This window comes from Aspergillus pseudodeflectus (genome assembly GCF_044049435.1).
Source record: "Aspergillus pseudodeflectus strain CBS 756.74 chromosome Unknown BJX68scaffold_34, whole genome shotgun sequence".
Classification (NCBI taxonomy): Eukaryota; Fungi; Ascomycota; class Eurotiomycetes; order Eurotiales; family Aspergillaceae; genus Aspergillus; species Aspergillus pseudodeflectus.
Genome location: NW_027263810.1, coordinates 10437 through 30187, shown reverse-complemented (window position 1 = coordinate 30187; position 19751 = coordinate 10437). Strand labels below are relative to the sequence as shown.

The window sequence follows — 19751 nt, the reverse complement described above, 5'->3', positions numbered from 1 at the left end:
CGATCTTGGCACAAAAAAGTGCTCCATTAATCAGGCGCCGCTGGTTTTGATCTGCCCATCTCCGTCGCTCCGTCGCCGTCAGTCACAATGCTGGGGAGACATGGCTTAACAGGGCGCATTGCCCGGCAGCAATTTGCTGCTTTTGCACAGCCAAGCCGATCGGTCTGTCATTTCCCTCTGGAAGCCTAATTTATCGCGCTGACTTTGGCAGATGTCCTCATTTCGCCCGCAGATTTCCAGACTCCCCGTGCGGTCCGGCAAGACTCTCAGCGGAACAGCGACATGGAGGACGTCGATGCCCTCCATCTCTGGCGCTGCCACTATCCGATTCAATTCGACCTCTTCCGCAACGGCTAGCGGTGCCGTCCCCGACGCTTCAGCCGCCGCGAACTCCGGATCCAATGTTCCCGGGGCGGACCAGTTCGACGTCGACTTCGACATCAGCTCTATCCCGGAAAGAATTGGGTACTTGAAGGATCTGGGACTCGATTTCGGCTGGGGTCCGACGTCAGTCATGCAATTCGTTGTCGAGCATCTTCACATCTGGGGCGGGCTACCTTGGATAGGAAGTATCATCGCGACTGGTGTCCTGGTCCGTTTTGCGATGCTACCGCTTTTCTACCGCGCCATAGACCAAGGCACAAAAACCGGCAACATCAGACACATTACTGGACCTATCAGAGCGGAAATGGTACGCAACTTACAAGAGGGCAAGCAGGCCGAGGGGGTCAGGCTTCGGGCGGAATTGGCAAAGATCAACAAGGAACATGGTATCCAAACTAGCGCCATGTTCATGCCATTGTTTGTCCAGGTCTTCTTCGGCTACGGAATGTTCCGTCTTATCCGCAATATGGCGTCCCTGCCTGTTCCCGGATTAGCAATGGAGCAGTTCGCGTGGATTACCGATCTCACAGCACATGACCCGTTTTTCATTCTACCTGTAGTGGCGGCTACCCTTCAATATCTAACCATTAAAGTACGTTTTTTTTTTTCTTTCCTTGTTGCTTGGGATACCCTTTGCTAACTTGTGCGCTTTGTAGAAAGGAGGCGAGTTTGGAAATGTTGACGCGAATATGGCAGGGCTTCAACAAGCGATGCGATACGTTATGCCTGGCCTGGCTTTGCTATTCACTGCAACCTTGCCCGCTGCTCTGCAATTATACTTCGCCGTCACTGCTGGCATTGGTTATGCGCAATCCCTCGCATTCAACAACGTGGCCGTCCGCCAAGCCATCGGTATGGCCCTCCCCAGCAAGTATATCACAAAGCCTCCCGGAACTCCTGAAACAGAGCAGAGCCGACACCTCCGCACGCTCGTAGAAGCTGCCGAAGGCCTGCAAGCCGAACACCAGAGACGCGCCGTGGAGGCAGACAAGCAGGCCCAGAAGGCGCAGATGAGCGTCATTGACCGCGCCCTCCTGTCCGCCAAGGAGAGCAAGGACAAGCTCGTTCGCGAGACGACGGACAAGGTCAACGAGATGACCGGCCGGGGACCCAAGAAGAACGCCGACGGCACAGTCGCCCCGCCGGATCGGCTCAGCGAAAAGGACCGCAAGCTCGCGGAGGACTACGAGAAGCGCCGGAGGGAGGAGGACGAGTGGAAGCGGGAGGAGCTGAACCATGCGCGCAGGGAGGCGCATCTGCAGGCTATGGAGAGGCAGCGGGAGCAGGCTCGCACGGCGTGGCAGCGCTCCAAGACCAAGACGAAGGCGTGATTTACGGTTCTACACCTGCATCTTGGGCATTGTATCATAGGAGTTGATTCTATTTTGTTTTATTAGAGATAATCTCTTCGTACATTTTTGACTATCGAGTAATCCGGAACAACATTCACCTCGTCAGATTGTTCATTCTGTTAGATCTGTTCCAACATAACGGTGCTATGATATGCACTCGTTTTTAATAAAAAGACAGCAGCACCTCGCAACAATCAACCAGGAACACAACAGACGGGTAATCTCTATCTCAACGCAGCATATTCCCCGACCTACTTCACCTTTCCTATGGCGAGAGCACCATATCAGCTTTCATCCCCAAAGATGAGGTACGGCTGTAGACAGACGAGTGCCCGTCAGTTTTCCGTTTAACCACTAGCTCGGGGACTCAAGTTGAGTATAGATGCACACATTCACTCCACTCAACCTAGAAACATTGGCAGTTTCTTGTGAACTGGATGGGCCGTGTTACTCTTCCCTCCTCACCCATCTCCAGCACCACGCTACCTTCACTGCTTCCACAGACGAACCAGGCAAAGGGGAACACATACACTCACCTTGCATACATGCTCCTATCGTTCTCATCGGTAGAGCCCTAAATTCCACAAATAGTTCCATCCTGCTAACATTGCACGCAACAGATCCTCAACAGCGCACCCTGACCGAATCCAACGGCAACACATCCACCCGATAGAACACCAAACATCACCAACCAACACACCAAAGTATTAACGCTTGAATCTCCAACTCCCCTTGAAATCGAGAACCCCGTCTCCATCCACTAGAAATGAAGCTCGTCGCCCTCCTATTCATCCTCCTAGCAGCGCTTCTTTCCGCCGAATTCCTTCGTCTGGGCCTGATCTATCTGGACAACGTGACGCGCCGCCGCCGGCAAAGGATACTCATGGTCGAGATCGAGGTAGAGGATCTGGCGGATATGGAGGACGTGGCGCATCCTTTCACGCGAGGACTTGGTGTGCCTGAAGGGTCGAGGGTGCGGGTTGGGTTTGTGCGGTGACTTATTGTCCCACGGCTGAGTGTTGGGCGAGGGTCGGATTCGAGCCTGACGTGGATGCTAGGAAGCACGTATAATAACCTTGGTTTGAAATTGCAAATGGCTCTGGATAGGCGTTTGGATTAGTGGTATCCAACATGAATGATAATATAGCCTGGTAATCCCTGCTTGTTCAGTGCGCCTAGAATGTACTATCCAGGAACCCTTGAGTACGGCCGCCCAATTCATTAGTTGACGGATGATGGTACTTGAAAGGACGGTCCAAATCTATGAGTACACGACCTACCTAGTCCGGCCCTTCAGTGTGGGCTACTTGTGCGCTTACGGTATATATACAATTATTGTTTGATACGTATGGAGAGGCCGGGGCCTAAGATAGGTATGCTGGAAATAACAAAAAAGTGTATTAAGAACCGCTTTTTTTTTTTTTTTTTTTTTTTTTTGCTTGATTTTGTAAACACGAGCGCTGGGTAACTTGGTGGATAATATATACAAGCAAGGAAGAAGAACTTAGGCTGATTCGCCAAACGCCGGTTGCCCTGAATAGATGTGTCGTGTCCAAAAGATAGCAACTCTTGTTTGCTCTTTCAATCCTTCTTAGAAAATCTCCATCTTTGACTTGCAGCGAGTCTGAGAATAGTTTCAAAAATCGAATACTCATAAGTGCCTCGACAATCAATATGATCAGTGGCCGATCATTCTGAAAAAGGGAAGTAGAATCATGTCACTCGCTCGCTCAACGTTGGCTCAATGTTTAGCCCAACTCTTTCTCTAGCGCAATGGATTCCTGCATCGTTTCGGTGTTTGCAATCTGCATGAACCAATCAAGCTCCTTGCAGCCATCGATATCATTCTCGTGTTCCTTCATGATATCCACAGTCTCATCGTCCATCCAGGCAAGAGGATTCTGGCGCTCCAACATCCGAATAGCCTCAGCAATCGTCCGAGAGTCATAGTGGTCGTCTCGCCGAGCTTCGATAATCTTCAGATAGATACGATATTGCTCCAACTCGATGTATTGCAACTGTGAAATGAATCGCTTCGAGGCAGGTAGCCAGTCGCCCTGTACTGCGATGGCTTTTCGGACTTTCTTCCTCATATACTCTTGCTCTCCACATTTGCACTTGGCTTTGCGGGCCTTCAAGACGCGATTGGTGTCTTGTACTGCGTCGTAGCCCTTGTGCGTTGGGAGACCGGATCTCAAGCGTGTGTTCTCGGGTAGATCTCGAACTGTGCGCGGAGCGTTATCCGTACCAGTGTGTGCGCTGGCTGCCATCTTGTCTCGTCGAGGTTCTTGGGTATGTAGTAGTGCCGGAGGAGGTGTTGATGATGGTTTCGAAAATTGTGACCGAGTAGATTGAAGTGGATGTAATTGTGGCTCTGATGGAGAAAAAGCACTGCCGGAATGTCCTCACGGTGGTGGGCTGTCGAAGGCAGGGCAGAGTTGTTGTCGTGAAGGATTGGTTGGATGGGAGAGAAGGAAGTTTGTAGCGCTTGGCTTGTGTAGGAGGAGGTTATGAGAATTGAGTTTGAGGCGTCTTCCAAGAAGATGAAGGGGGGGAAACAGTGAGGGTGAGAGAGATGTGTAGGCGAGAAGGAGAAACCGTGGCGGAAGAGGATATTTATAGGCACCAAGAATTTCACGGGGTGAGGATGAGGTGAGGCGAAGTAGAGGTGGGAAATATCAACGTCCTGAGATCAAGGCTCGTGGCAATGGACCACGGAGAAGAAGATAGTGGTCAAGTACACCATACTTACTTGCTCTAAGCAGAAAGTAAGACTAAATCCTTACCTGGCTTTCTAGTACCGGACGGGCCTCCTACCAGTTTCTTAGAGCGGATCAAAGTTCTGGACTTGATGTGAACGCCACTTTCGTACTCCACAGGTCACGAGGGAAATGCTTCCTCGAAGGCCGTCTGCGCGGCATCCAAAGACTGGTTTCCGAGACGAATGATGATATGATATTGGCGTTCATCTACCAGCCTAAGTCAGTACTGAACAGTTGATATCTCTGCGGGAAAGCATTACTCTACCTACGTGACAGGCACTACAGGGAATTGTAATATGCCTCGATGGCAGACGCCTGTCATGTAAGCCCGGCTATCAGTACATGAAACGACATTCCTTGGGTTGGTTTGCAACAGGCATAAAGCCGGACGTCGGCTAGCCAGTATACAAATAGCTGATCGGCTAGCCCTAATTCGCTCATATGGAGCTTTGAGGGAGCACATGTAGGGGAACCACACTACTGCCATCTTCTCTCGATTCATTCTTCGACACAATTTATCTTGACCTAAGGACTTGATAAGGCGAATAGGAAGATGCCTAGGGTGAGAATCTTGGGAATAGAAAAGCCTAAGGGTCCTGGTACAGCCACAGCCTGACATCCCACCACTTTGACGAAGTTGCCAGCTCTTTGTTGCTTTGAGTCAGACCGGCTGTCTATACACTGAGAAAGCATGATGTCTGGTTCGTTTGTATCTTGATGGGCCCTAACCAACCTAGATAGAAGCCGTAGCCTTATCAGCTGAGGTAGATGCGTAAGCCTCCCGGTCATAGATGCGATAGTCACTAGCTTGCCCTTCAGATGTGACATTTACTGCCTTCCTCCTAGACAAACAGATAATCAACTACCATGATGAAGAAAATCATAAAAAACTTCTGCATCCCTTGACTCGTCGTTCCTGTCCGACTGATCATCGCGCTTATGCGCCTTCGGGCCTTCGTGGGTAGCTGTAGTAGCCATGGCAAGTTAGTTATACTGGTACGATTTATCCGGCAGTGACTTCGAACCTCGTTGAATCAACAATCCTCCTCAATTGGTAGAATAAGCTCATCTGAGACATAAAATCAACACACCTTCTCACCCAGAACCGAGCCCTAAGTCTTCACTCGGGTCCATCCACCACATCACCTCTCATGGAACATAATTATAAACAATCCTCCCCCTCTCCACAGCATCCCCCTTGACCAAGACAGACCGCCTCGTATGATACCGCTCCCCATTTATCTCTTCGAACCCCCAAACCTGGTCAATCGTCCACCCAGCCTCCTCGTTCGTAATCACACAATGCAGGTGCTGTACATCTTCATCCTCAATCCAACTACTCGGTGAACCGTCTCGTGAAATTTGCGCATTCAGGTACGCGTAGTTCTCGTCGTTCTGATTGGGTTCTTTTGGGAGGGGGGTTGTGTAGAGGCGGGAGCGGGCTAGTCCCCGTTAGTGTGATATTCAAACAAGATCCCTAGTAGTAGTGGTGGTCTAGGAATAGATCGTGGACGTACTAATCGTCTTCCCATACAGCGGATTCGTACTCGGAACAGGCTCCCAATCCAAAATCCGCTGTTCAGTCACAGTGCGGCCGCCAATCCCCACAACGCTGAGGTCGATGACTGCCACGCCTTTCTCGTTGGTCGACTGGGCGATGGTGAGCTTGGGGTTTGCGAGGCCGATGGCTTTGCGGAGGAGCCAGGGGACGCCTTGCTGTGGCAGGATTAGCCAGTATTTTCTTGTATATTATTTCTCCGGGTGGGGTAAGGAGTAAGAGAGGGAGGGAAGGAACGGACCAGACTAAGGAATCCATCAGCATCATCGGAGAGGGCTTTGTCCTGTATAGGACCAGATTAGCATTCGAGCTAGATCAAGTGCAAACTGGATTTGAGGACCCTGTTTACATACGGGAATGAATTGGCCGGCTAGATTTGCGATTGTGATTTCCGGAGGGACGGCCATAGTTCGCAGCGCTTGTTACAAGGAGATAGTTGCTCAAAGTGGGCTTCTTTCTGCTTTAGTGCTCTTGCACTCTGCTCCGATTGCGAAGCTATCGGTGCTCTCTCAGAGCTATATCCCCTCGAAGGATCGAGCTCCTGCTCGTCATGTGGTGGGGAAACCCAAGGGACAAGATTCGGGCCGCGGGCGGCTGGTTTCACTCAAAGCCAAGTCTGCAAAAGCATGTGAAAGGACTGTCTTTCTAGAACTTAGGAAGGGACATTCTTGTAATCTTTGCTCGGGGCCCATAAGCCGAGTGATTTATCCATATGAAGACTTTGCACCAATGAGATCTCGACGTCGTGGAGGCTGGTTTCAGATTGACGATGAGTTCCTCGGAAGCCCTAATCTCCCGCTTTTTCAGACTGCGGATTTTCATCCCACTTCCATCTGGCGGGAGTTACAGACAATAAAGGCATTGTAATCACCAAAGGCATACTAGTCCGGACGACACTGGGAGGTTGATAGGATGTCTCGTAGCCTTTTACAAACACGAGGCCGATTCTTCGGCGTAATATGATTCAGGTACAGCTGCCTGTGGGATACCACCAAAGTCTTCCGCACAAGAAGTATTGCCGGTCAAGTGGTAATGGGCATTGGACACGGAATTATAGATAGGTTGCTCTTCAGGAGAAAACCCCGCGAGGGTCAAGTGTTTGATGATTTCAGCTTGCGCCAGCTGATGTCTGTGCCAATTGATTCGAATCAATAGGAGTCTGTGAACAGTGGGAATTCTGAAAAAAAAAAAGAAAAGAAAAGAAAAAAGAAATGATTGACAGCTCTCTAGTGCAAGGGCAGGAGGTCCAAGAAATACAAAGAAACGAAAATAATATAAGCAAAAGCCACGACAGACGAAAAATAGGCGCAACGGCCACGGCCCATCCATCAGCAGTTCCCGCAAATCAAACGAGGACCGGCTGGCACGGCTTGCAAATGTCGACTGTTCCGGAGGGTCTTTCAAGCGAGCCAGCACATCTTCTTCGGTTGAATCTGTGTTCCATTCTGCGTGAAACCAGTATCATCATAGCTGGGGAAGCGACCATCCATGCCCAATCGAGACATGTTGACCTCGCCTTCTCCTCGATGGCGTATAAGGGGGAGGACGTCGAGATAGCGGTGATTCCCCAGCTCTCCCCTGAGCCATCCGATTCTTACCTATTGGAACTCCAAAAGGCTGACCCGGGGCTCGGTCAGCGTGTAGGACCGTGGCAACTCTTCTTCAAAGGCATTGCACGGCCTTCTGAATCGCCGGATGGAAGGTATCTTACGCCAGGCTGGTGGGAGAGAAAAACGGCTGACAATGTCCTTCCAAAGTAATGGTTCATGGTCCCATATCTCTGGAAAGCTTCTCTTCGGACCCTTCTCTTGGTGTTCCAGACGCTATAAGATGGGTGAAAGTAGTAGGCCTGTAAGCCTAGGCCGTTAGCATGAAAGGCGCGAACCGCAACTTTGTTCCTAAGTCTCGAGAGTTCACTGACTACTTCCTCCATGCGGTATAAGAGAGAGAGATTATCCTCTTGGTGCTTTACTTGGTGGCAGAGCTCGTCAACAACCTTGGGCACAGTAGTGGCCTGCAGGACTGTATATACAACGCTAAAATAGAAGGCTGAAAGCTTTCGGTACACAAGGGGGCTCCAGATTGGAGCAGGAGCAGTAGTCGGTCGAGCCGCTCTGACTCATCGAGGTGCTTCCTCGTCACTCCGTCCCAGGTTGGGTTGTCCATGCATGAAAAGTTGCTTACTTCTTTCTTCCCCACTAGGCCTTTGCAGAGCCACGCAAGCGTGTATATTCACAGCAGGTCGGGCGCTCAGTGCTTGATCCAGAACGTTGGATGCCTCCGCCGTCGTTTCCCACCATTCCAGCTTGATCCTGCTTCTGTAGCGCGTGAGGTAATACAAGTCCGTGGCGAGCTTAAGTGACGCATCCCAAGCATTAAGGATTTATGCCATGTCTCGGTAGAGCCTTTGAGCTTCGGCTCGGCGCTTGTCGCTCTCGAACAGGGTGATGGACAAGGGGTTGCCGTCAGACATGAAGTCTTTTCTGGCCTAGGTATTACTTGCTTGTACCATGATATAGTTCTCCGCGTAATAGCCGCATCTAAGAAGTACAGCATAAATTCAAGAGGGAATATTGATGCAGGACTAAAAAGGCTTTTCATAGTACTGCCATTTGGGCCGCAGGCAGCTAATACTTGAAGTGAGGCCGTGGGAGCAAGTACATGCAAAAGCCCTGTCTTTGGAAATAATCCTGGATAGCGCCGTTCTCTATTAAGCACTTGAGATTCAACAAGACAAGAGACTTGACATATTGGGCCAACCAGGTTCACGTACGTAAAGGCTAGTATACTTTGGTGGCTCTCTGCAGCCCTAACCCACCAGCCAAATAGAACCCCCAATACAGCTCGTGACTCAGCCCGATTATGTAGGGAGAATATACGGAGAACAGGGCATAATATGGTAAATCGGGTAGTCTGCTTACGGGTCCGAATCAGGCTCTTGTCGCTGTGGCGCCCAGTTAGGGCATATTCCTGGTTGCCGAGTGCGCGAGGAAAGAAAGGATATAGATATGAAACAAAATTCTAAACTCTGAAACGGTGTACCAAGCTGCCTATGACCGCCCAGACCCCAGGGACAGGGTGCCGGAAGTGGAGGCAAGAGCCACTCCTAACCAGGGCTGCTAGGGCCGGGCCGCCTGGGCCCTAATAGCCAGCATAGATAGCGGAATCTTTCACCAAATGTCTGTAGTTGGATTCTCGTGGATGCTGAGCTATTGTTCGTTTTACATTAACTCAAGATCCTAGGATACGGCCTTACTGTTGCCAATTCTCCCATAGTATTGTAGTTTGCAGTGGCCGGCGCTATGGTAGCATTTGGAGCCGCGCCCCCTTGGTGCTGTAGGGCTCGGATATTTGGAATATATATCATCTAGAAGCAGGATCTCTATGATCAACAAAGCAACAAGCTATCCAAGAGAATAACCATCAATCTCACCTTCTTGTCTATCAACGGAACGAAAGTGGCCACGTAAAAACACATGAATGTTGGGCTTCCTCGCAGAAACACCTGTTTGTCTCTGTCGACCAACGAGCGCATGTGCATGTCCCTCGAGATAGATACACATGGCCCATCAGATAGCAACATCGTGGCCCGATGCCGTCCGCTCCACATGCAGCGCGCCCGACTGCACCTTGAGGTTCCCCCCCTCAATGCTCTCCGCCAGATTCCGCAGCTCATTACGCTCCCGCTTCGACGAGCTTCCAGGAACAAAGATCGGAGTCACGGTGAAAAGCTCCTTCATCTCCTCGAGCGGCACCTTCTTCGTCTCGGGGAGGAAAGCCCAGAAGAACAGCGCGTTGGTCACATTACACACGATGAAGGTGATGTAGAATCTCCAACCAACGGCCTCCATTGCCAGAGGCGTGATCTGTCCAATGAGGGTATTGAATGCGAATGTCGTCATTGTCGCAAGACTCACGCCCTTTGAGCGCGTGGGCGTGTCGAAGATCTCAGCGGGGATGATCCACGAGAGCGGACCGACGGTCGACGAGAAACTATAGTTGAACAGCCAGGTCATGATGATGAACCCCCAGTGCGCGCCGGTGGAGTTGGAGGTCGGCGGGAACTTGGCGAGCAGGGCTGTGGCGACGATGAATGTCATGCCGTTGGCGAGGTTGCCTCCGATGAGCGGCCAGCGGCGGCCCAGTTTGTCGATGAGGAGGATACACGTGAGCTCGCCGAGGAGGGCGATGACGTTGTTGATGATTTGGTACTTGAGTGCGTCGGCGGGCGAGATGCCGATCTGGCCGTAGATTGTCACCGAGTAGTACTGGATCGCCGAAACGCCGGTCATTTGGCCCGAGGCTTGCAGGGCGACGGCGATGAAGAGGCGGCGAAAGGAGGACATGGAGCGGAATAAATCTAGATACGACTAGAGGGCGAGATTAGGAGCTGATGACAATCACCATTGTTGATGCATCTTGAGGTTGCTTTCTGTAGCCTCGCCCACATACCTTTGCTTGCACTTCATGCTCGGCTCCAAGACTCTGCTTGATCTGTTCAAACTCGGCGAGCACCCAGGGGTCTGACTCGTTTCCGTTTGCATGGAGTTGCGCAAGGACTGTGAGGCCTTTTGCCTCCTGCCCATGATCGATAAGCCAACGCGGGGACTCTATGATAGGATATTAGTTATTAGTAGAATCTATACACTTGATGGAGTTCAGAACATACCAGGAAAGAAGCCGATGACACAGCCCATTATCGCGGCCGGCGCAATTTGGATACCTGGACAATCAAGTATTAGTCAAAATCACTGGCAGCCAGACCGGACCATGCTCACCCAAGCTGATACGCCACTGGGCGTTGTCGTCATCTGCAACTCCAACAAAAGTGCCGTAGCTGATGGCTGCTGCAAGCTGTTTTCCCAGGTGATCTCGTTAGCTCTGCAAACGTGAAAGGTGTATAGTACTTCGCGGGGTTGCAACTGACCAGAGCGCCAATCCCCAGCATAAACTGCTGCAGAGCCACAATCGTTCCTCGAATATCCGGATGAGCCAGTTCGGCTTGATATAGCCCGACAGCCATGATGAGCAAGCCAACTCCGATGCTGTTTCATTAAAAAAGAATTGTCAGCTTCAGACTCAGAAACAAGCTTAAGATAGTGGATGGACCAAGGCTTACCCTGCAATCAGACGACCAGAAATCACGTAACTAAGGTGAATTCCCGCAGTCTGCAACGCACCACCAAGGCAGAAGAGTGCCGACCCCATCATAAGCGTTATGCGTCGTCCCAACCTGTCCGCAGAGAGACCGCCAATAAACGCTCCGACGAAGGCTCCGGCGGTAAATGTGCTGACAACAGCACCTATCTCAGCTGAATCCGGTCGATTGAAGTGCGTGTTGAAACTCGGCGCGGCGACGACGGCGGCAATGACACCGAGATCGTAGCCGAGAAGCAGATTGCCCAGGCTGGCAATCATGGCGAGGAGGAATTGGTAGAGTTTTGGTGGGATCGCCATGGTGTGGGTTCAACTCTGGTGTTGACAACAGCTCTATATCAACGAGGAAGAAATGGAGTGACTTGTATGTTGGTGTGCATTTTCTGTTCAGGGCCGAGGTAGGATTTAAATACAACCAAAGGGCCAGAAGAAGAAGATGTAAGAGCCTCGTAGGGTTCCTTGCTTGAGAGGGTTGGAGTATGCTGCAAGGGACGCTATTCCATGTTTACCGGTGGGGAGAAGCCAAATGCCAATACCCCGGAGAACCCATGTCTCGCTTTTTCCCCCGAAAAGGACAAGATTGGGGTAAAACAAGGTTATCATCGCGCCACGTCTCTGAAGTGCCGATTCGCTATTACGCCGGTGGCTGACGCCCCTGGACCCCCGTCTCTGGCACAATCCATCAGTGGTGCGCATATCTGGAAATAGTTAGTATAAGCTTTCCATGCTCGTTGGGTAAGGATACCCATGCTTAGCCTAATTATAGACCATAATAAGCGCGGGGATGTGACGAACGACTGATTTTGATGTGCAATCCTCAGGCAATTACTAGTAGACCACGAGAGAGTGTAGCAATAGCCTTCCCCTGCCATGCATGCTAGTAATGGGCCTTGGAAGAAAGTGCATTGCAGAATCCGCATAGTGAAATAACTCTTACTTCTACATACAAAGAGGCTGTATCCTGTTAACTGCAAAGGTTTGTTGAAATCTGCCTCATCTTAATGGACATAGTATAGAATCCTGGATTTCAACCATTCCAGCTGTCACATAGGACCATACACTCCTTACACAAAGCCCTACCTAAGCACATAGCTTCAACCACACTTGCATTCACAGCCACCAACTCCAATCAATCAATCATCAATCAATCGGCCTAGAAATGCCCCTCGACCTCCAAAGGCGTATACGGCTCCTCGAGAAACCTGATCTCCTCATCCGTAAGCTCCTTCCCGCGAACCGCGAGCGCATCATCGATCCTCTCGACGCTACTAAACCCGATAATCGGACTCGTCACCCGCTTCAGCGTCCATGCCAGCGTCACCTGCGTCATCGTCCACCCTTTCTTCTCGGCGAGCTCCTGCACCCGGTTGATGATTTCGATGGACTCGGGACGGGTTGTTGAGGGGCTACCGGAGCCAGAGGAGGAGCGGGTTGTTGTTCCACGGGCGCTGAGTGGGCGTGCGAGGTTGCCTGCGGCTAGGGGGCCCCACTGGAAGAGGTGGAGTTAGTAGATGGTGGAAATGGGTGAAGGGGTTGTAGCTGAGTGGGCGAGCAGAGGGGAAGGGTATAGATAGACTTACGGGGACGATCGCAACGCCGGTGGCGTTGCAGTATTTATTCATCTCGCGTTCTTCCTCGCGGTAGAGCAGACTGTAGTGGTTCTGCACCAAATCGAATGTCAGCACATATACTTCACCGCCATACCCCAACCAACAATCCAACGACCTGGAAACAGCTGGAATCACATGTATAGGAATCTCACCTGCATAGCAACAAATTTGGTCCACCCATTCTTCTCCGCGCAAAACTGCATCATGGCGAACTGGTACGTCCACATGGACGAGGCCCCAATGTACCGGATCTTCCCCGCGGTGACGAGGTCGTGCAGTGCGCGCATCGTCTCCTCAATGGGGGTGTAGGGGTCGAAGCGGTGGATCCAGAAGAGATCGATATAGTCTGTTTCTAGGCGCTTGAGGGAGTCGTTTACTGCTGTGAAGAGGGCGGAGCGGGAGAGGCCTTTTGTGGGGTTAGAGGGTCTTTTCAAGCGAGTATTCGAGGGTTATGGGTAGAGAACAAGTGCGCACCGAATTGATTCACATAGTCTTTGCTCATTCGAAGTTGGTCGAGGATCGAATACGCGCGGAACTGCTCTTCACCTACGCAGCTCCACGCTTTGGTCATGATAACAAGTTTGTGTCGGGGTAAATTGTACTCCTTGATCGCCTGGGCGATGACGCGCTCGGAGTCGCCATTCGAGTAGATGTTTGCCGTATCCCACTTTGTTACGTTAATTGATGGCTCTCCAAGGTCTGGATGATGGAAATAAATACCGTCGTCACACCACGATCATAAGCAGCCTTCAGCAGCGGCAGCGCCTTCTCGGGTCCAATCACCCAGTCCGCCCACTCGGGGTTTCCAATACTCATACAGCCGACAATGGGGACCGAGACGCGGAGGCCAGAGTTTCCGAGGAGGCGATAGTCGACCTTGGTGGCAGCGAGAGACTGCGCGACGCTTGGAGGGAGGTTTGCCATGGCGATATAGATGAATCTGACACTTGAGATGAGAAATATTTCAAACAGAGAAGATGGATAATGTTGACAGAGGCTACCGATTGCTCGCGCTGTGAATTATTTATGATGGGAAGCGGGGGGTTGGAGTTGGAGTTGGAGTAACCAGTCTACGTATACACAGCTTGACGATGTCGACATGCGAGCCCCGCCCCCGCCTGGGCTGGCCAGCTTGGCATCCCACAACATTCCATGAATAGGAAGCAGAGATTATCTAGGTCAGGTACATTTCTTGGTCCATGGAGCATTCTCAGCCACCACGCTATGACCCTGGGTTGTGGTGTAGATAAAATTCCATCGCTCTCCCTCCCATACCCTAGCAGTTACATACCACCTATATCGAAATCAAGTCCATATCTGCGCTCCAAAAAATGCCTCTCCAACATCGGCACGCTTATGGAGTTTTTTATGCTGAGAGAGTACACAAAGCGGTCCAGTTGATAGTATATTCGAATTTCGAATTGGCAGTCATTCCCACCCTCCCCCTTCGACAATGCGTAAGAATGACTATTATGCCTCAAAGCTATGATCACGCGTTGGGAGGATGAGACTCTTACTGCAGTGGATTGCTAGCAAACTCCCAGCTGCACTGAAAATGGCTATAGCTGCTGATGGGCTGCTAGTGGAAGCTGGAGCATATAGAATGATCTTCCGTCAACGAGTCAGTCAAGGCCACTGGGTTCATCCTCGCTTCTCTGACGGTCGACCGACATACTCCGGAGATATCACCGGACGGGTTTGGAACTGCTATGGACTGTGGTGGATCTTGCCCCAGTCACCCATCCGAAAGCTCGAGATGTTTACACTCCAGATAGCCATTGTGAGACTTTTATGGATTCTTCATGCCATGCAAAAGCGAATCTACAGTCAAGGGTACACGTATTTGCTTTCGCCTTTCGGTTTGAGGGTTCTGAGGAGAACTATGAGCGCGGCTTAAAACGGCGTGGTAGTATTCTTGTGCCTGGCTGCGCTGCGTCACTGCGAGGTGTTGTTAATCAAGGGCCATGAAACCCAGTCTCCTCCAACATTGCTGATGAGGCCGATGGAAACAAAACAAATTGGAGAAAATCCACAGATGCACGGACCACAGAGGGCCAGCCCAAGCCCTAATTTCCGCCTGAGGATATGGTCTACACCTCCCTACTAGTACACGTAGATAGGTCGCTCAAGGAGAAAGAGAAGATGGTAAATATGAGTATCTCCCCAACTCACCGCTCTACTACACGGAGGTCATGGACATTCGGCAAGAAAAAAGGCCTCTGGTCCTTACACAACGGCATGGTACGCGCGGACTGATCTTCAGGTGCAGAGGTGGGTGATGTGGGACTAACAGCAGCAGACACTACATGGGATAATAACCCGGCTGTTCTAAAACCAAACCCTACTGCTGCCACAGTAATCATACTCCCATGTAGCCTCATGCACAGCCATAAAGTCAATTGCTAGGCAGCCACTTATTGAACTTCCACCTGCATTGCAAAGAACCATGGCCCACATGTAGTGAGCCATTAGATGAAGCTAGAGCATATGGCTGATGTAGTGGAGATTTCCGGCCAACACCACTGATGACTCTTGTTAAACTATATTTCTTCCACTGATTTCAACATGGACAAAAAACAGTATCTAAATAACTCCGCCATGTTATTGTACGTCAAAGTTACCACCACGAGAAGGATGCCCTTGGCGAGTATACTCAGTAGCCCTGCGAAGCCCGCAACCTTGGAGACGGGCACCTGCTCATGTTGTCTTGACCCCAAACCCCTCGATTTATGCCACGTTCAAAGCAACGACGACTCGAGAATGATTTGATAAAAGAGTCTGTGGCTGGGCTGTTTAGCCTTCTCACAAACTCGTCAAGCATTTCACCAGTATATGCTGCAAACTATCTTTCTGCAGCCCGTGGGGGTTATGTGTGTGAATGATCCCGTGTGCTGGGAAACAATCAATATACAGAGAACTGGAGACTCTTTGTAAAGCATGGTACTACGTACTAGGACCCTCTCTGGTATCCTTGACCCGCGCGGGATCGAAGTTCTGCCTCCCAACGAGCTGAATCACGTTTTAGCTCGGCAACCATTTCCTGCAGCATCGTTAGCTTGGTAAGTGGGAATCCGCCCCCAATTAGAGTCACAAGGTGATTTCTTTACCGATGTGAGGCTTCTATGCGCGCGAATAAAGAAGCCCTGGCGGCCCTGGTCAGGTAGCATTAGACAGAACAGTGCAAGTACTAAAGCAAAGGAAATCGGAGGCTTGCAGACATTGTGGTTTCCAGGTCGCACGAGAGCGTCAACTCCAAGGTATCGCCAGGCCTCGACCAGAATCACCTGGCGAGATATACCGTCCCCTGGCAGAAAGTATTCGTTCTGTCTGCCGGAGTTGGACCCCTCTAGGGTTTCTACCGGAGTTTCATCGTTGTCATCTGACGCAACTTCATCGCTTTGCTGCTGGCCAGGGTCATCGGACGCATTCCTATTGTTTTTATCTTCCTCGGCTTCCTCCACATCGTAATGTGGCAAGGCAAACAGAGCGAGCTCTTCCAAGTGTCGAGCTAAGTGCCTCTCAATCTCGGTGTGGCCAAGCTGCTTTTGGCACAAAACGCAGGTGTAACTACTGAGTGCGTCTACCCCCAGCCCATGACTGCTTCTTAGATGCGAAAACCACTCTCGCCGGCTAGCGTATAGCCTGTCAGGTGTGTGGCACGTCGGAAACAGGCAGATGTATGGTAGCAAATCATGGAAAACGTGGCGGGCCCAATACCTGGTTCTGTCTACTGATATAATGCAGTAGCAGTAAGGACACTCAAAGGGGCTGTTGTTTGCCGCCTCCACTGGGAGAGGGGGTATTGCCACCGCGCTTGCGCTCTCAAATAGGGTTGGTGCATAGGAGGTCACAGAGCCGATGTCTGTTGTGTCCCCCAGGGCTCCGGCACCGACTCCGAATTCCGTAGCGACAGTATCGGACAAAGCAATGGACTGGCCGTCTTGTAGCCCGGACTCGAGGCCACCAGCTAGCTTCTGGCGATGTCTTTCGCGGTACTTGATAATAGCTCTGCGCTTAGAAATAGCATTGCCCAGTCTCGAGGTCAGATTGCTTGCAGCAGCTGGAAATTTGCTTGATACGTGCTGGCAGTCGAAGAACTGGTACGGAGCGGCATCTTCTTCCTTGGCCTTGAAGATGCGATCATGCTCTGCCGGCCGCCTTATTACCATCGACATCTGATATAGACATTTGACATCTTCCGCAATGCACCTATGGAGTTGCTGAAGGTCGGTTAAACTCTGAAAGTCGGTGTCGTCAAGCACATCATCCGTCTGCGCGGTAGCATCAGGAGGGTCATCTAGATCGCCCACGTCTTCACCATGATTGTGGATCTCCAATACCTCTTCCAAATCGTCAAGCAGCTCATTAAGGTGGCACAGTAGTTCGATCACCTGGATCTTGACGTGAGACGCATCCCGCAGCCTATAGTCCAGGGATGACTGTCCCCTCTGGTGAGCGCCAATATTAGAAGCCCAAATACGTAGCCGCGCGACTTCTTCCTCCCAGAGGCCCAGAGGTACCTCCATCTTGTAAAGTGCAATAGCGTCCGACTTTAGGAGTTGGTTGAGTCGTGTGTAGCACGCAACAAACAGGGACGAGATGGATTCCTCCATATTTGATGGCGTATTATTAACGAGAACAATCTCCCGGCATTGACGAAGGGATGAGAGCGTCCATCCTCAACATGCGATCGGAGGTCAGCTGGGTGCGGGGTAATCGGATGCCAGCTCATCCCACAGCAGCCAACACACAAGGCTCCGAGGTCAGCTTGGAAGGATCCATCCTCCTCGCGCCTTCCTCTCTCAACTGATCTTTCTTTCTCGTCCCAAGCATTTGTCAAACTCTCAGCTACAAAGAATCATGCCTGGACTTGAAATCGCAGGAGTAGTCCTGGCAGTACTACCACTCATCATCAACCAAGTCGACAACTATGCAAAGGGACTGGAGACCCTGCGCCTGTTCCGTAAACAGCGATATCGTCGCGAATTCAATAGCTATGTCATCCGACTCAGCACTCAGCAGACTCTTCTACGGAATACAATACAGAGGCTGCTCGAAGACGTGGTTCAGCACGAAAATGATCTAGCACGACTGATCATGGATCCAGAGGGACCAATGTGGGAGAGCGAGGCGCTAGAGAAGGAGCTGAGAAGCAAACTCGACGACAACTATGATATCTTCGTGGCAAATATGGCACATCTGCTAGAGCTACTCCAAAGCCTTCGCCAGAAACTCGGCCTGCAACCATACGAGCCGTCAAAAGTATGTACCTGCCCATATGTGGAATACTGAACCGCTCTTTTAACCTAACAGAAGAGCTCTCCTCAACCCACTTCCTCTGGCTCTAGCATGGACCTCCGACAATTCAGAGTGATATTCTCCAGTTCGGTCTATCGTGATCTTCTGAGTCGGACGGAAACAGTCAATGGGCACCTACAGATGTTGATGGAGCACGCTCATCACCACCAGAGATCGCGCAGGAAACGGCTAGCGGACAGCTCGTTATCAAGTTATCAAGCCGCGAGAAGGTCGGCCAGAAGCCTTTACAATGCTCTCACCCTGGGTGACTGTCGGAAATGTGTCTGTAGAAATCAGCACACTATCTACGTGAGACTACATGGCGACAACGACCAAGACGATCGTCAGAAACCTGGAAGAAAGCCGGAAGACTTGCCGAACAACGAAACCGCTCGGTTCCATCTTGTTCTGGGGTCTGAAATACCCCCATTAAGGTTCATAGAAGCAAAGAGCATAATTGTAGCTCCTTCTCCCGAGGTTGGCACTGGAATTAGCACAGCGGCTCGGAAAATGTCGAAGAAAGTTACTTTCAAGGTTGAAAGCTCAGATCCAAAGCCCTCTATCCCAGCATCACAGGAGCCGGTGCTCTCGCAGATCGTCGACCTATGTCGCTCCATCGCCTCACTTACCCTACAGAAACCATCACACCACGCCTTAGGCTTCCTTCTGGACAGAACTCAACCCACCTTGCAGCATAAGCTATATGTCACGAGCACGGTGTCCGAGGGGGAAGGATTCCAGTCGCTCAAAGCTCTGTTGTCCGTTCAAGCCCCCGTTCAGCACAGTGCCCAATCATACGGTGTCCTCCAGTTGAGCACGCGCGAACGGCTCCAACTTGCCGCTAACCTCGCAAGAAACCTCTTCATCTTTCATGGTTTCTGGCTAAGACCCAATTGGATGACCGACGACATCCTCATCAGGCCGGACTCTACACGGCAAGCTCGGTCTCTATTCCTGTCACTACCGCTCTCACAACCCAGGTCTCAAGAAAACTCCCAATGTCTTCCAGATTTGGCGCCGTCGGCAAATACCCTCATCCAGAATAAGATTTTATTCCCACTCGGTCTAGCACTAACAGAGCTTTCGTTGTGCCGAACTCTAGCGGACCTCCAGATTCCTATAGACCAGGACCCAATACCAACTACGAGCTATTTCAAGACTGTCTCCCGGTGCCTTCAATCAGTCTACGACGAGAGTGGACTGCGATATGGTGACGCGGTGCGCAAATGCCTGTTCTGGTCCGAAACCAGGGAGAGCGATATAGACGATACCGAGTTTCAGAGTATTGTGCTTAACACGATTGTACAGCCAATACTAGAGACAGTCAAAACGTTTGAGGGGCGATGAGGCTTTCACCTTGAGGGCGAGAATCAATTACTACAAGTAGCACGAATCAGAAATTCGACCCATGGAATTCGGAACTTTTAATGTAGCCTAAACAATGCCTGGGAATCTAATGAACGTTGTCCCTTTTACCTTCTGATGATCCATGTTAGAAAAAAGCTTCCTAATCTCTTTTATTGAATCTCAAAACCTTACACGGGGCACTATTTTGTTGCCGGCTGGAGACTAAACCATTCATTAGGGGATTCAGTCCCCATAGTTGGAAGGGTCTATTCCAGCCTCGAAG

The 19751-nt window shown here is 50.9% G+C and overlaps 7 protein-coding genes across 7 annotated transcripts; 2 read left to right on the top strand and 5 right to left on the bottom strand.

The window, feature by feature from the left end:
* Positions 1-48: 48 nt before the first annotated feature.
* Positions 49-1841, top strand: BJX68DRAFT_241271 (membrane insertase OXA1). Its single transcript, XM_071040807.1, has 3 exons — positions 49-162; positions 212-976; positions 1041-1841. Exons 1-3 carry the CDS (start codon positions 88-90, stop codon positions 1713-1715), a joined length of 1515 nt encoding a protein of 504 aa, XP_070896886.1. The 5' UTR covers positions 49-87; the 3' UTR covers positions 1716-1841.
* A 1643-nt stretch (positions 1842-3484) lies between these two features.
* BJX68DRAFT_268820 (uncharacterized protein) lies at positions 3485-4006 on the bottom strand (the record flags this gene model as incomplete). Its single annotated transcript, XM_071046191.1, has 1 exon — positions 3485-4006. The coding sequence occupies one exon, from the start codon at positions 4004-4006 to the stop codon at positions 3485-3487; it is 522 nt and encodes a 173-aa protein (XP_070896885.1).
* A 1641-nt stretch (positions 4007-5647) lies between these two features.
* BJX68DRAFT_268819 (uncharacterized protein) lies at positions 5648-6463 on the bottom strand (the record flags this gene model as incomplete). The annotated part of the gene is made up of 4 exons (XM_071046190.1): positions 5648-5940; positions 6016-6214; positions 6298-6339; positions 6410-6463. The coding sequence occupies 4 exons, from the start codon at positions 6461-6463 to the stop codon at positions 5648-5650; spliced, it is 588 nt and encodes a 195-aa protein (XP_070896884.1).
* A 3162-nt stretch (positions 6464-9625) lies between these two features.
* On the bottom strand, positions 9626-11513 carry BJX68DRAFT_268818 (sugar porter family MFS transporter; the record flags this gene model as incomplete). Its single annotated transcript, XM_071046189.1, has 6 exons — positions 9626-10426; positions 10509-10666; positions 10726-10779; positions 10835-10910; positions 10984-11101; positions 11176-11513. The coding sequence occupies 6 exons, from the start codon at positions 11511-11513 to the stop codon at positions 9626-9628; spliced, it is 1545 nt and encodes a 514-aa protein (XP_070896883.1).
* An 853-nt stretch (positions 11514-12366) lies between these two features.
* BJX68DRAFT_268817 (aldo/keto reductase) lies at positions 12367-13747 on the bottom strand (the record flags this gene model as incomplete). Its single annotated transcript, XM_071046188.1, has 5 exons — positions 12367-12702; positions 12794-12874; positions 12976-13229; positions 13298-13490; positions 13544-13747. 5 exons carry the CDS (start codon positions 13745-13747, stop codon positions 12367-12369), a joined length of 1068 nt encoding a protein of 355 aa, XP_070896882.1.
* A 2026-nt stretch (positions 13748-15773) lies between these two features.
* On the bottom strand, positions 15774-17436 carry BJX68DRAFT_268816 (uncharacterized protein; the record flags this gene model as incomplete). Its single annotated transcript, XM_071046187.1, has 3 exons — positions 15774-15863; positions 15931-15975; positions 16042-17436. 3 exons carry the CDS (start codon positions 17434-17436, stop codon positions 15774-15776), a joined length of 1530 nt encoding a protein of 509 aa, XP_070896881.1.
* Positions 17437-17683: 247 nt separating this feature from the next.
* On the top strand, positions 17684-19468 carry BJX68DRAFT_268815 (uncharacterized protein; the record flags this gene model as incomplete). Its single annotated transcript, XM_071046186.1, has 2 exons — positions 17684-18085; positions 18137-19468. 2 exons carry the CDS (start codon positions 17684-17686, stop codon positions 19466-19468), a joined length of 1734 nt encoding a protein of 577 aa, XP_070896880.1.
* Between the last annotated feature and the right edge of the window lie 283 nt (positions 19469-19751).

Bases quoted from the DNA above. Each gene is read 5' to 3' on its own strand.
- BJX68DRAFT_241271 (XM_071040807.1), top strand. From the start codon at position 88: ATGCTGGGGAGACATGGCTTAACAGGGCGCATTGCCCGGCAGCAATTT. The intron at 163-211 runs GTCTGTCATTTC...TGACTTTGGCAG, and splicing joins TTGCACAGCCAAGCCGATCG to ATGTCCTCATTTCGCCCGCA. The intron at 977-1,040 runs GTACGTTTTTTT...TGCGCTTTGTAG, and splicing joins TTCAATATCTAACCATTAAA to AAAGGAGGCGAGTTTGGAAA.